General features: G+C 48.4%; 1 protein-coding gene across 1 annotated transcript in view; it reads right to left on the minus strand.

Moving 5' to 3' along the window:
• LOC149348986 (uncharacterized) overlaps positions 1 to 16,285 on the minus strand; it is a 100,195-nt gene that overhangs the window by 10,602 nt on the left and 73,308 nt on the right. Inside the window, exon 3 of the mRNA XM_089585961.1 lies at positions 2,685 to 2,764. Within this exon, the coding sequence (XP_089442087.1) occupies positions 2,685 to 2,764 (80 nt within the window). The remainder of the gene's footprint in view (positions 1 to 2,684; positions 2,765 to 16,285) is intronic.

Here is a 16,285-nt window from a genome sequence, read left to right on the forward strand (position 1 = left end):
TATGACTCGGAGAATTCGCTGTGCTCCACTAGTGATTAATTCGGACCTGTGGACGTCGCGTAGGCATCGACCGTTTGCGCTTGTACCACACTGCCGCGAGTGTTTGTAGTGTTTATTTGTTCATTCTTCAAAGATGCCGGCACGCCGCTTTATCGCTTTGTTTGTGATGCAAGGCGCGCCTAGATTTATCTCGATTGATCGTATCCAGGCGCAGCCGATTCTACGTTGTTCCAGAATGTTCTAGTAACTTCTAAAGCGTTATCTCGAAAGTTCGCTATCCGCTTTAAAAAGAGCATGGCCGAGAGCGGCCGGCATTCTGTTCGACGACCGCCGAGCACGCTTGTTGCTACGCCGCCGCCGAGTGATTCAGTTCTTTGCGGGCGCAAGTCAGCCCAAATAAAGAGCTTCGTTTAGGAGCCATTCTCGCTGTCTTCCTGTTCGCCGTACTGCAGTCACCACTACGTGACAATATTGGTCGTGCTCGACCCTGTGGGGACCTGCCCCCATAACCCACGTTCAACATTCTTAGACAAAAATTTTCGATATTGAAAAAGTGTAAAGCACCGGTATATAAGTACTGAAGATAATGGTCCATTCTTCCGATATGTAGCAAAATCTTCATTTTATAGTATTTCCATCGCTCGTATCGAGCAGCTAAGGCTGCCATAGAAAAGCAATAAGGGACGCTTTTGACGATAGCAAAAGCGTTGATAGCAAAAAAATTCAAGCCTGCCGACGGGAGATCTGCGGGTATATGGATTGTTATAGTGAAATCTCGCAATATATGAAAAAATTGTGCTCATAAACTCGTTTCCGTTCAAAAACGTTTTTTGTCCAGAATTGGTGGGTATGTTTTTGTCTTTTGCTTTCAGAGGGCTCAACGAGACAAGTACAATGGCGAAGAAAAAATGCATACGACGAGACTGCCTTCGTCTCGTGCCTTGCGTTTCTGTGAGTATTCCAAAAGTAATTATTGTCACGGTGTTGGTGAGAACAGAAAAGATATCCTTTATTTGGAACCAAGGGAGCAACAACTCGCCCAGCGTTGTCAGTTTTGTTGGATTGTCGATCAGCAAATGAAAGGGGAGTTACAAAATGAAGTGAGAAATAAAAACACAAAAGGCTTTTAATTATATTCTTGCGCTCACGTCTAACGGTTGATAATGGCTGAGGTGCTGTAATTAATACAATTTGTACGATATGAGCGAGTGAAACAGAATGTAGAAACTTGTTGCTTAGGAGTTGAACGAAGAGGTGGGTGTTGATAGGGGGAGTCAGTCCTTCCCACAATTCCCCTCTTTTTTTCCTTCTTTCATCCGTCAATGCATTGAGGGTGACGCACAAGAAACCCGTTTTAGAGGGAAGTATGCATACCCAACAATTCTGCACAAAAGCATTTCTGAGCGGGAAACTGCTTATGATTTTTTTTTTCATTGCGAAAGCAATACTATTCGCACTTTCAAGCCTTCGCGTGACCCGGCCGCTGTTCCGTTTGACCTTTAGCGGAGTGAATATGGGCGACCAACTCGCTCCTTCAGATAGCCCGGCTGCAGTTACGCCGCGCCGCACACCCGTGGCGCTACTGCCGCTGTGACGTCATACCAGCTGTAGGTTATGGGCGACCAACTCGCTCCTTCAGATAGCCCGGCTGCAGTTACGCCGCGCCGCGCACCTGTGGCGCTGTGACGTCATACCAGCTGTAGATTATGGGCGACCAATTCGCTCCTTCAGATAGCCCGGCTGCAGTTACGCCGCGCCGCGCACCTGTGGCGCTGTGACGTCATACCAGCTGTAGATTATGGGCGACCAACTCGCTCCTTCAGATAGCCCGGCTGCAGTTACGCCGCGCCGCGCACCTGTGGCGCTGTGACGTCATACCAGCTGTAGATTATGGGCGACCAACTCGCTCCTTCAGATAGCCCGGCTGCAGTTACGCCGCGCCGCGCACCTGTGGCGCTGTGACGTCATACCAGCTGTAGATTATGGGCGACCAACTCGCTCCTTCAGATAGCCCGGCTGCAGTTACGCCGCGCCGCGCACCTGTGGCGCTGTGACGTCATACCAGCTGTAGATTATGGGCGACCAACTCGCTCCTTCAGATAGCCCGGCTGCAGTTACGCCGCGCCGCGCACCTGTGGCGCTGTGACGTCATACCAGCTGTAGATTATGGGCGACCAACTCGCTCCTTCAGATAGCCCGGCTGCAGTTACGCCGCGCCGCGCACCTGTGGCGCTGTGACGTCATACCAGCTGTAGATTATGGGCGACCAACTCGCTCCTTCAGATAGCCCGGCTGCAGTTACGGTGTGTTTGCCGCGCTGCGCACCTGTGGCGCTACTGCCGCTGTGACGTCATACCAGCTGTAGATTACGTTTTTCATATAACGTAAGATATCCCTATAACAAAAATATATCCACAGTTCACCCGACGTCATTCTTGAATTTTTTTGTCCTATTAGCCTTTTTGTTAACGTCAAAATCATTTCCCAGTGCTTTTTTTTTATGGCAGTCTTAACGGTTCAATGCGATCGATGGAAACTCTCTAAAAAAAAGATTTTGCTACGCATCAGAAGAATGCACCATTCCCTTCAATATTTTCGTAACAGTGTCTCACAATTCTCCAGTTTTCGAAATTTTTGTCCTAGAATGTTGGACATGAAATGCCTGTGTGGTGGTGTATACTCACGTGAATTCGGATGGGGGACTCTGTCTTGTCCAGGGCGGAGGCCATGACTGTATCGGCGCTCACTGCCCATGCCACCACGCCTGCGAAGGATGTGCAAAAAAAAAGAGCAGAACATTCGTGAGCTTCTGTTCTCGGCTTGCCGAAAACAGAAGTTGATCATAGCACACATTTCGGGCGCAAACGTTTGTTCAAACGTCTGCATGACGGGCATAGCACCCTTGACCGACGCAAAGCACCCATATTTCCTTCGCGTCAAAAAGGAAGACGCGATTCTGACAATCGGTGCAAGACTTCGGAAGTCTCAGTGTTCATTAATTGCTACTTTTCTGTTCTGTTACGTTCCTGACTCCCACGTTGCTTTGAATTTAGTAGTATTATTGTCTTCATGCTCACTGTGATTAGTATCAATTTATTAAATCTAGATTTCATGTCTCGTTCATTTGCCATGGCTGCGGTTTTGTCGTACTGCCTTCACAGATTTTTTTCTTGAACGCGGATCTGTTTTGTTCGCTTATTAATCTTTTAAGGCCGTTGTTTTTGTTTACTGAGTATTGTACTTGTATTTTGATTTCTGTTTGCCTGCCCTGCGAAAGTCCCTTCCTGGGACTTCCCTTCGAAGTATTTTATTTATTAATCTTGATTTGTGCGTTACTTGCGTCGCCTGAAGGACAGTGCGTAAGAGACAGGAATCGCACAGAGGTTATAGTCAGTCATGCATCAAGAAATAGGTTACAAACAGCAGAAAGAGGCAAATGGAACAAGACATAACAACAAAAACAGGAACGTAGGAACAAGAAAGCACCTAGGATGAAAAGGCGATCGAAAATCAGAAAACATACTTCAATAACAATCAGAGCTGTACACTGCAACAACACAGTAGCTATTAATTATGATCGAACTTGCTATCGATCTTGGTTTCATCCACGTCTAATTTTTTTTCTAGCCTTCAAGAAAAGCGACGGTGCTGCCCAACACCGGGCGAACCTTTCAGCATCGCCGATGACGTCACAGCAGGACTATTTGCTGCACATAGCAAATATGGTTTGGTTTGGTTTATGGGGTTTAACTTCCCAAAGCGACTAAGGCTATGAGAGACGCCATAGTGGAGGGCTCCGGAAATTTCGACCACCTGGGGTTCTTTAACGTGCACTGACATCGCACAGTGCACGGGCCTCTAGAATTTCTCCTCCAAAGAAATTCTAGCCACCGCGGCCGGGATCGAACCCGCGTCTTTTGGGTCAGCAGCCGAGCACCATAACCGCTGAGCCACCGCGGCGGCTACATAGCAAATATGCGTGGTGGAACTAAGTCAAAAGTAATAGTCGCATCACATTTTACGACGGCCGTACGAGCTGTTGCAAAGATCTTCCCGCTCGGCCATTACTTCACCGCTGTAAAGGAGGGCGGGGCGGGGGGGGGGGGGGGGCGTCCAACATGCCCAGCCTGTGACGATATATTTGACGTCACTTGGTGGTCACACCAAAGAACACGGACGCAGATATGCTTTCCCGTCACGTCTAGCGAAGCGCAACGGATCTTTCTTCGGCGTGCGAAACAGGCCAGTCGGCGCTGCCCTCGACAGCGGTCATACGCAACTTCGTGGCAGTCCGCGCATGTGTAAAAAGACCCAGCGATTCCACGCTGGTTTCACACTGTAAAATATTCCCATACAGAGACTATGGCTAAGAAAAGGAATCGGGGTCTTTTCTAGTACTCGTTGCATAATGAACCCCCCATTCAGGCGAAAAAAAAAAACTTCAACGAAACAAAGACAAAACGATGTCGAGTCACAATGCGTGCGAAGAATGAATCGGAAACAAAGAGAACCGAAAGACAAGGCGTTAAAAATTACGCGGATTATGAACGGCGCGCAGGATTAACAAAAGGAAGAAGACACAGTCGTCAGAGGGCGCCACCACCAATGCTAATCGCTCGTCTCGCTTTGTTCTGGTATGGCAAGGAGCAGCCCACACGCGAAGAGGCACTCCGCTTGTGAACGACACAGAAACGAAAACAAAAATAGAAAGCGACGTCCCCGAGTTCTCAGGGGGAGGAACTCGCGTCCCATGCAAGAATACACCGTTTCCTGACCTACCACTGTCCGTGAGAAGCGCCCGCGTCAGACTCGAGTGAGAGAGCGAGTGAGTGAGTGAATGAAAAAGGGAGATGGGCTATTGTTTTCCGAAGGCTGACTCTTCAGCCGTGAAAACGGCAGTTGAAAGACGGCGGCAGTCATCTGAAGCGGAGGTACGCTTGTACACATAGGAGCTTCGCTCTCTTACTCCGTCTCACTTATACCTCGACGCGTCGGCTTGTGTATATGTTGTTTTTGTTTTGTTTTTAGATTTCTTCATTAGCCTTATAAAAATGGTCTATAGACAGTCTATAAACTTCTTAGAGACTCCACTGCCTTCATATAGAATTCTTTTTGTCTATTCATAGTCTATAGACTGTCTATAGATAATAGTCTACTAAAAGTGTATGGCCATAAATCTAGAGATTGTCTATACACTGTCTTAGCATTTGTATCACCCATAGACTATTCTCAAGGATTTGTCAATAGAGAGTCTACAGGCTTTACGGACAGAAGTCTATGGAGAGTCTATAGACTGTCTAAAAGATATACGACCATACGTTTCGCATGCATATGTGAGAACGTCGATGATGATTCTTTAGAATGCTACGGAACGCGGCGAGACGCACTCAGAGCGACGCTTTCAAGCGCAACGTGCGTATCACAGGCGCTGCTACGCCCTGTACATTTATAACGCGGAACCGTCGCCGCGCGCGATGCGGCGGCGGGAGTTGACGTCCCCCCCCCCCCTCCCCCCCCCCCGCAGCCCGCACGCAGACTCGCAGTACTCGCCTTCTAGAGTCTCGAGAAAGGACACCGCCGACGGGGCGAGATGAAAGGAGGGACGCGTTTGTTCATGTTTGTTTCTCTGCGGTCGCCACTGTTTACTTCTTTTTCAATGGGCTCCGTTTTGTTTTTAGGGATCGCCGCGCGCCTTGTTGCCGGTCGAACGCTGAACGCCTGGACGAGCAAACGCGGAGTGCTTCAGAAGGCTGCGCGCGATCCGGGCGTGTTCGAAGATCTATGAATAGACCCGGGACTCTCGACGAGCTCGGCGCAGTCTAAATCCACCTCCCCCCCCCCCTCCCCCACCTCGCTTGCAGGCGCAGAGGCTTGCATGTGGACACGCTTGGCTAGCTGTTCGCGGAGGCACCTGTCAGTTGCGAGGGGGTGCTGGCTTTCGGCTGATTGCAGTGGCTACGGCCGCACGGATCGGGGAATACTGGAGAGCGGTTCGGAGATGCGCGAATCGACGGTGATCGAGCGAGGACGCGAAAAATAAACTCCGGGGTGCCCCAGCCCGCAGAGCTGTTCCTGGTTTTGGGGGGAAAGGATGGTGGTCGCGTGATAGACACGGACGCGCGACGCGGAGCTGTTTGTTGGACAGGTGTGTCCGAAAATTTTCCCGCCTTTCCCGCTTAATCACGGGACGCGCGCTTCAGCTACGCTCCGTGAAGAGATGCGCGCGCCTACGCGGATTAAAGGGACACAGTATGAATACGACTGCATTCAGTGTTTGTTCTTTGTAAAGCTCAATTCTCTTGCTCTTTCTGGACATGATGTTTCTCAGACTACATAGCCCTCATTTATTGCTTAGAAAATTATATTTAAAAATTTCCCCGCCACTGGATTTAAACTCGTGACATCTACACTGAACAGGACTCCGTGATCCCAGTGTGAAGTGAATGGGGTTCTAGCCTAGCCTCAAGGATCCGTAGTGAAAGACCTTTGTCGACGCATGCGAGTAAATACTCGCGAAATCAGCCGGTGATGCCGTCACCCGCACTTAATTTTTGGGGGCGTGGTTTTTAACATTAAAATTATTTTTATTTTTTTCATGGAGAGTAGAGTCTTTGTCGTAAAATGCGGTGATCTATCGATGCATGGCGAAATGACTGTGCTCACTGTCCCTAAATAGATTTGACATGCGTCTGTGTTCTGTGCATGTGATTATTTCCTACCCTGTAACAACCCAATAGGGCTAGTAGCATTGAAAATAACTGGTTATAAATGAACTCAAGAAAACTCGACGCTGCTTCGGGTCCGTAAAATTGCGATTACGCTTAGTGATAAGAGTTTAGAAAGAGGGCTTCACCGCACAATGACATAGCTTAGGAGAAGCATGCTTGCAGTAGGCTGCAAATAAACTTTTAATGCGAGACCACTACTTCACGAGGTGAAACTGGCTCACAGAGTTTGTGTGAAGCTTGACCTTTAGGGTGACCTTGGCCAAGCCATAAAGCAACAAATACTGCCGCGACCGGGATTCGAACCCAGGGTGACGCAATCAGATCAGCTTCGCTGGCCACTGCACGAGGGCACTATGCAATCATTACATCCGATCACGCTTCGTGTTAAACTGCAACACAATATCGAGCTGTGCTTTGCACATCGTAGTTATCATCAACTAATACTACTATGGAACTAATGTACACACTCTGGCACTGTGCACTGCACGTCGTTGTCTTCATCAACTAATACTATAATGAAACTAATATACACACCATACTACTGTGCATTCATCATCGTCGTCTCAACTAACTAATACTACTGGAGTGAAGAAGGTGGTTATGAGCCGACGCCAACGACGACGAAACTATTGAGGCGGCCGGCTGACGCTCGTGCTGGAGAACTGCATCTTGTGAACCTGCCTCTACCCCCGCTGCTTATTCGACTACTTGTGCGAGAGTCCTCGTCGCCGGCCCTTCCCACGTCCTAATAAACCACCCTTCACTACTATCGAATACCGTCGCCAGACGTGCCGGCGATCTAGAAAAGCAAAACTATAAGCCAACCAGGCTAAACACGTGCACGTCTACTCGGTTTGACTAAGTTAAACCCCTGCCACATTTATTTTGTCTTCACTGATGTCATCAAATGTGCCAGCAGACATGTGTTCTCAGGGTCTTCGCTGCGGGAAGCGCTGTGTAAGAAACGTGTGAGCTTTTCGCGCTAGGAAGTGTCCGGCGCAACCGTCTGACATCACAGCGCACCACAGTAGGGGGAAACTTATCCATAGCGGAAGTGCACGGTCCCGCTGGCCGATTACCGTGTGGGAAAGGGATATCGTGCGCCCCCGGCAGTCTTCCGAGAAGGACGGCTTCCTCACGTTGCATGAGTAGCCGAAAAGCGCAATATATCTAACCCTAATAGCTATAAAACCTAACAACCTTAACTTTTTTTTTTTTTTCAGGGTAGTAAAATAGTAGCTTCTCGTTTCTGCCCTAGGTTTTAATTCTTCCACTTTGTACGAGAAAAATGCCGAACAAAGAAGTTGAAAATAAATTGAAAGCTTCAAAGTAAATGAATGTTTTCATTTTATTTATATACCTACTGCAGACCATGGTTATGTTCAGGCAGGAAGGGCAGGCAATAAAACCACAGCAATAAAAAATACACTATTTGCGAAAAATAACAAAGGGGAGAAATATATCAGTAAGATAATACATTAGCAACATACTATAATAACATGGAACTGGTTAACGTACAAAGGTTAGTTTTCCGGGGGTTGATGAAATCCGATTAATGAGTGCCAGTCGTTTATGGTGCGTGGAAAGAAGGAAAATTTAAACAAATTGGTCCGTGCAAAATACGGAGACAGTAAATATTTGTGGTAGTGTCGTGTACTTCTTGTTGGCATTGGGGAAATATAGGATGAAGAGTTAAGTCTGAGTTTACTGTTACTCAGTAAAGGAGGAAAATCTAATTAAAAAATGCCTTCTCAACTGCAGTTCTTCAATACCGTGGGAAAGCAACAGTTGTGATGGGGAGTCAGTGGGTAAAAATTTAGAACATATAAACCCGGAAAATGGAATATTAATCTCATTTAACAAGCAGCCTAGAGAAAGGTGCAGGCATCAATAATATGGAAGTGAATTAATAGTATTGATGAAGCAAATCTATTCTTAATTCCACGTAGAACTTTATTCTCCGTGGAATTACCACAACGATAACTTCCCCAGAAGTAAATTAGATTGAAAAACAAAACAAAATGCTTCTCACAAACACTTTGGGAGAAATGTTCGGTTCCGGGAAAGATCAGGAGTTCCTATCCGTATTGCTTAGGCTTGGGCGCTTAATATTCACGGCTTGTAATGCGACCGAAGAAACAATACTTCTTTTATTTCTTTCCATTGGCCGCATTCCGAAGCTGTACTTGTTTTTTCTGATATTCCTGTCCGACCTTTCGCCATTTTAGATAAGCACCGTACTCAGGAACCCTCGTTTGCAGACGACCTGCTTTTCCTGATAAGCTTCCCAAGAGATAAAGGTATGCCTGGAGGCCCTTTAAGACCACCAGTGGTTGTAGCCTTTTGCGTCGTTGAGGAAGTCTACGTCGACCTCTCCTGTAGTACATTTATCTGACCCTTCTTTCAGCCCTGAGGGTTTAAGGAACGAGTTACTCGGCGTTTTTGTGGTCGTGGTGACAGCGGTGCTTAGAAGCTGGGAATAGGAACGCCTGTGCCACATAGTAAAGAACAAGTTGCGCCTCCCTACGAATTTCGATGGAGGTGTAATTCTAGAGGCCCGCGTACTGTTTGATGTCAGTGCACGTTAAAGAACCCCAGGTGGTCGAAATTTCCGGAGCCCTTCCCAACGGCGTCCCTCATAGCATGCGTCGCTTTGGGACGTTAAACCCCTATAAACTAACCAACCATCTTACGACTACACCAAAAAGTCGGTGTCCTCTGAAAGTTTAAAAAGTGCAACTGAGAAATTGTGTGGGTCTAAGTTATTAGTACATCGACAAACACAACCCGAATGACGTCAAACTCCATCTTCCAGGCTTGCTCAATGTGGCAGAGCCCAGATCTGGCGCAGAAATTATGCGGAAGACGCAGAGCACTTCAAGCACTTTTAAAAGCACTTAGTTCAATATTTACATGTCTGAAGCTATCGGAAACAACTGCGTTAGGGGTGGTGTGCCAAGACTTGTAGCACTATAGTTACCGGCAGCTGGTGGCCTGGGACGTCTGTCTCTTATGCATTACGCAATGGATATGCGAAGCTTGAGAAAACTTGTCTCCGGGATCGGTGAATTAAAGTATGCTCGTATTATTCACCAACACGTACGACACCGACACCGTAGTGTCACGGCAGCAGCCGGCAAAACCCTATATCTGTGTATCAATGCTTAAGGACGTTCAGGAAAAGAAAATACACTAAATGCAAGGTTTTTCTTGGTGGTGGTGGTGATAGTGTTTATGTACAGGTGTGCTTAGCCTTGGGGTGACCTTTCGGCAAGTTTCCCGTCTGAGTCACTTATTCGAGCTGTCGATTATCAACTCTAAGAAAGTGTGTTTTCCTATCTCCTTAGACCAGCTCCCCCTTACTTAATGTTTTCGAATACGGTGTATACATCTTTTCTCAAGGCCTACTATTGCCCACTAATGCCCTAATGGCATGCCTGAGTCACTTATTCGAGCTGTCGATGTGCAAATATAGGAAAGTGTGTTTTCCTATCTCCTTAGACCAGCCCGATCTTACTTTATGTTTTCGAATATGGTGTATACATCTTTACTCAAGACCTACTATTGCCCACTAATTCTCTAACGGCATGCCTGTGAAAATAACGATTCCTGCTGCATTAATGACGTCAGAACGCTCTGCCTCGTGCGGCGCTTTGAAGAGCCAGGACTATAGTTTCTCGAACGCACGCACGCGCATGCCTTTTAGCGCCCCCCCCCCCCCCCACCCTTTCCCCTTACTCGCCTAGGTGCATACATATATATATACACGTTCAGCAGCCTCAGTCGTGATTCGGGTATGAGAGCGACGCAGCCGGCGTACGACCACGGATAGCGGCGGACTTATCCGCCACTATGCTTATTTCTGGAACAAGGAAATCGGGTGAGGATAAACGGGAGGGGAGGGGGTTTCAAGTTACTTCGCCTCGGGTTTTCTCGTAGGCCCGCGTTTTTTGTTTTGTTTATTTCTTTCTTCGCTTATAACTTTAACGCTTGCCTGTACATTCGCTCCCGCTCCCTTTCACGTACACGGACGCCAGCAGCTGCTGCAGCTCGCTACAGGGTTGCGATAGTTCGCCTCTACGCATTCCCCCTCCGTTCTTTTTCTTTCTTCCTCGTTTCTATATACCTTCGCTGCTTCGCGACGTTTCGGCTACGCCGAAAACTGCTCTCCGCCGCGCCGGAGGAAGAAACGCTGCTGGACAGGGACACGCACGCGAACTGCGTAAAAAACGGAGCCGAACAAAGTAACGCAACAAAATAACATAAGCGGAGAATTTCAGGCGTTTAAACAAAACAAAAAACAAAGAAGGAGTGAGTTGACTCGTAAAGCGTGAGTTTTAAACGCGGCCCGCATAGAAACAAGAGACGGATACGGCGCTCGCAATCGTCTCTTGGGGAAACAAAACGGAAGTAGATTAAACGTCGCGTCGGAAGAAGTTTCCTCAGTGAGCAGGGCCGCTCCAGCGCTACCGATGGGGGAAACTGATTAGCGACCCGCCCTTTTCTATCGGTTTATTTTAGTGTGTCTCTCCGTTTGTGCCAATTTGCCTTTGTCTCTCCCCCCCCCCCCCCCCCCTTCCCTCTCCTTCACGCATGCGCACTTTGCTATGTGGCTTGAGGAAAAAACGCAATAACAGGCTCTTCAGCTAGTGGGAAGTAAGTGGCTGAGAAGGAGGAAACGGTTTGGCGATCGGAGGATTAGATAAGCGACGGCAGGTTGAGTTCAGCGGGCTTGGTCCCCTTTTTTTGTTTCAGAACATAACAAGGAGAAAACGGTGGCTCTAATTGGGGGTTCTGCGCGTGGCTTACGCGGCTTTGAGCGACTCCTCGGATTGGCTAATGCGTGCGCTCTCTTCTAACCTAGACTTTCATGAGTGGCGCGCCGAAATTGCCCGCGGGAGTAACTGCGGGGACAGTAGCGAGAATTGACTGTCGGAGCTCTTCGCCTGGTGTTTTAATGCTTCTGTATTTAGTTTAGTCTTTTCTTCTATGCGTTTCCCGTTTCCTGCTTCTGTTCTTGGCTTCATTCGTGTGGATGACATCTGACCCATTTGTCCCATTTCCTGCATGAACCTGAAGAATGATTTCACTGTCAGAAAACAAACAATAAAAAGTGCATGAACGGGTAAAAAAATGATTAAATGCACGTCATTCTCGCCGTCTTGTGCCGCTCTGTGAAAGATCCTTATTAATTCAACGGGAATGTGTCTTTAGAAAGAGTCGCGGAGAAGATATGGATTTATTAATGCGGGAGCATTGTATGGCTCTGTCGAGTGAGCAAAAAGTGTCCGCAATTTTGTCCGCACTATTACGTCGTTCTCTAAAGAAAAATGTGGGAAAATGTGACCGTGACAGATAGTGTGTGATAAAATGTTGCCGTCGGAAAAATGTGGTTGATGAGATTTAATTAGTTCATTAATTAAATGCCAAAAACACGAACAAGTGCACTTAGACGTCAAAATACCCATCGACGTCGATATAGTACATGGACGTCAGAACAGCGACGGACGTCGATATAGTATGTGGACGTTTTGCTTTCGCATTGCTCCATTGTGGGTCACCGTGGTGCTGCCACTGTGCTTCGTGCCAAGTACCATACTCCGTTTCAAACATCGGGTGTAACGCAGTAAAAAGTACGAAAGTAGTCCGGTTGAAAAAATAAAGGGAGGTGTGTTACTCCGCGTTTGATTTGTGGCCGTGAGGTCTAAGACACGAGAAGGGCATAGCGTGTAGCCAGCAATAAGTGCGCATTCAATCGAGCCAATGACAAATGTATCACGTAATAGACATACAGGAAAATAATTTATTAATTATAGCTGGCCACAAGAGGCGCACTACTTTTTGATCGCGGATGTAGGCAGCGCAAACAAGAGCTCTAGCTTTGACAGCGCTGCACCTGATAAATGAATCTGAGTACACAGGCGGCGATTGGTTCGTATAGGTTGGAAATATCGTTACCATCCGACAACAATGTGACTATTGGTGCTCTTGAAGACGACATTGATAGTAGTTACGTGTGCGCGTTCTTTTATTCTTCTGTCGGCGGTTCGCTGCTCTCCGTAGAACTTACTTGGAGATCCCCTCGCTCGACTCGGGCTTCCTCTAACTATTCCGATTCTCCTCTCCTTCGGTACAAGCGCCAAGGGATATCCCCTGAAACCAGTGTACGATTATATTCACGACTATATAATTACATCAGGTAATTACATTCCGCTAAAATGAGAATTCACTGCTTTTTCTCGACAAATTCGTCTAAGTCCCAAAATTATCCAAATACTTCACCCCTTATACATGAGTGCGTTTGTATTCGCTATGCATCCTGGCCAGTCCCCCGCCATGGGTATATGCCACTGAGCCACCACGCCAGCTTAAGGACCTTTACCGTAAAGGTCGTCAATCTAAAGGCTTCACCCTAAAGGCCTTTGACCAAGAGCCCCTAAAGTCCATTGAGACATTAGTTCTGGTTATCAAGTAGTAGTATTGTTGGTAATTTGCTAATTAGCAATATTAGTTCTAGTTAATAACCGGTACTAACTAGTAAACAAGTATAGTTAACAAGTAGTCTATGATGAGAAACAAATGCTTTCGCGTTCACAGCCATAAGTAGTCTTAAGTGCCATCCGTAATTTTTTGTTGCGCGAAGGGTGCGGCGACGAGAAGTGTCAGAGCGTACACGAGGTCCCATGGGAAAGGAAGATTGCCAGAGTACATGTATATAGAACAGCCTGACAGTGGGAGTGGTCTGAGGGTGGGGTGTCGAAGAAGACACAGTCGTCACGTGCAGCTGGCGCGAAGGTTGGAATGTGGAGCACCCGAAGCAGGAAAGACGCCCGCAATACATCCTTGTGTCTCTCTCACTTTCTTCTCTCTCTCTCTCTCTCTCTCTCTTTCCTTTTTCCGACATGGCACCTCCCAGTCACGCGCCCGTATGAGCGGTTCTTCGTGTCACCATCATTTCACCGTACTTTTTCAGTCGGACACGGCTTTCAGTCACAACGGCAGCCAACTGTACTCCGAGCGCCTCCGAAATGGAAGATGGGACGCGAGTGCGAAAATAATCTCGGAGGCCAGCTGCCTGCGGTATTAATTCGGCGCCATTTTACCCGACCACGCTCAATAAGCGAACGGTATAGTGGACAGCTGCGAGAAAGAAGACAGCCATAGGCATGAAAGAAAGAAAAAAGAAGACAGCAGGAAATGTGCGTACATACGGGAAGCGCGAAAGAAAAAATAAATAGAAAGGAAGGAACGAATGCGGCAGTCAAAACGGCCAGCTACTATAGCGGACGATGTCGACTCATATATATGCTGCCTGCGAGGGAAGGCAATATTCTCACGCGGTGTCCGGTCACGACTTGGGAGCGCTGTCCACGACGGAACGGCGGGCGCAGGAGTGTACGCCACCGCCCGATGTGGTGGCTGGCTTCCTACATTAGGGGGGGGAGCCGCGGCTATTTCCAATCGCCGGCGCATAAGACTGACTTCAGTCGCGGATTTCCTCCTTGAGGTAGGACTCTCGGCAGTGGTTCGAGCGAAGAGACTGAGAGTGAGTGAGTGAGTGATCGTGAAATCGATTGTGGTGAGCTAGCAGGTGGATGTGAGTGAGTGATTGTGAGATCGATTGTGGTGAGCTAACAGGTGGATGTGAGTGAGTGATTGTGAGATCGATTGTGAGTGAGCTGGCAGGTGGATGTGAGTGAGTGATTGTAGATGAGAGAGCAGGTGGCTGTGAGTGTGAGTATGAGTTCGATTGTGAGTGAGCGAGCAGGTGGACGTCAGTTTTTTGAGTGAGCGAGCAGGTGGCTGTGAGCGAGTAAGTGATTATGAGTGAGCGAGCGAGCAGGTGGATGTGAGGAAGTGATTGTGAGTGGAAGCAGGTGGCTGTGAGTGATTGTAAGTGAGCGAGCAGATGGATGTCAGCGATTGTCATTGAGCGATGTTAGAGATAGGGCCACAACCCCACCGCTGGAACCAGTGTTGGAGACGGAGGGATCCTGGAGATGACTAACTCGTTTAGCCCCGCAGGTCCCGGCTCCGAATGACGATGTCGGACTGCGTTATCGAGGAAACTGTACAGAAGGGTTTATTCTACATATTTACAGATGAGAATCGAATCGAATGCCCCGATCACACAACAACATCCCGTTAAATACGGTTCGCGTTCCCCAGATCCCTGACTGGGGAACTTAGTTCGAATAACGTTGTCCAATCGGATGGGCCATTGATGACGCTGGCGGTACCACCCACGGCACGGGGCGGTGCTGAAGCTCTCTCGCTCTCTCACAGCTCGGGGGATGAGAAGGGGAACACCAACAAACACTGAGGTGTCGCCTTGTCCACTGGGGCTAGTCTTCTGTGCGTTGCCGCCGCGGGAATGGAGAATCCCGCAGTCTCCCCGCAGGTGAATGACCTCCTCGATCTCCCCCGCCGGATGGCCGAAGCACAGCGTCTTCGAGTACACAGCGTCTTTCAATTAGCAGCCTCGCTCGGCGTGACCTTGTGTAGCATCACCTCGTCCGGTGACCCGAAGACCGACTCGGCCAACGTATACCGCTGCTTCGGCCGTGCTTCCTGTGCATTTCTGCTTCCACCGTTGCTGCTGCTGTCGCAAGCTCTCGCCGCATCTTTGCCTAACGACGACACTCGTCTGACAGTAATTTCTCCCAGGCCCGTGGGACCCAGCGTCCTTCGATCGGTTCGGAGGTTCGGTGATTTGGAGTGCAACAACCCCGTCCGTCGTCGTCTATGCTTCTGCCGCTGGCGCCAGGCCTCGTCATATCCCTTGCTTCGCGAAGAGTCACATCCGTCTCCCAGGTCCGCGTTCCCCACTCTTAACAGCGAGCAGGTGGCGTGAGCGAGTAAACGATTGTGAGTGAGAGAGCAGGTGGCTGTGAGGAAGTGAGTGATTGCGAGTGAGCGAGCAGATGTATGTGAGTGTGTACGTGATTGTGAGTGAGCGAGCAGGTGGCTGTGGGGTAGTCACTGCGAGTGAGCGAGCGGGTGGAAGTGTGTGAGTGCGCAAGTGAGTCAATGTGTGAGTGAATTAGTAAGCTGAGTGGAGTAAGTGAATGAGGCGCGAGTGAGTCCTTATGCTAATTCAGTGGAGAGCAACACAGCTTCTCAGCGATCCCTTCTCATCCTCCTTTCCGGTCGGGAGGGGAGGGGGGCGGAGGAGCGTTCTTGTGGTCGTCACACGGGTGGTGCTACGCGCCCATCGCTTCACTACCTAAAAGTAGCCAGCTTGCCGACAATGTACTACAGAGTGCGAACGAAATATTTCCCTGACAATAAATTCCCACACCTCGGCTGCTTATTTCTATTTATTTTCTTTCCTTCTTGTATCACCGGTTTATTTTTTTTTCCTCCTGCTATCCGACCTCTCCACCTAACGCCTTCTTATGACCTTCTTTGTGTTTTCTACCATGTGATTTCCAACACATGTGTTCCCGGAACATTTTGCTGGGGCAACCGTTTCAGCCCTGAATTTTTTTTTACCGCATCGGGAATTTTTCTAAAGTGTGATTTTGCTTCACTGCCACCCAAGGAACACACTAAGG

This window comes from Amblyomma mixtum, chromosome 4, assembly GCF_055824585.1.
Source record: "Amblyomma mixtum isolate Tamu chromosome 4, ASM5582458v1, whole genome shotgun sequence".
NCBI classification, from domain to species: domain Eukaryota; kingdom Metazoa; phylum Arthropoda; class Arachnida; order Ixodida; family Ixodidae; genus Amblyomma; species Amblyomma mixtum.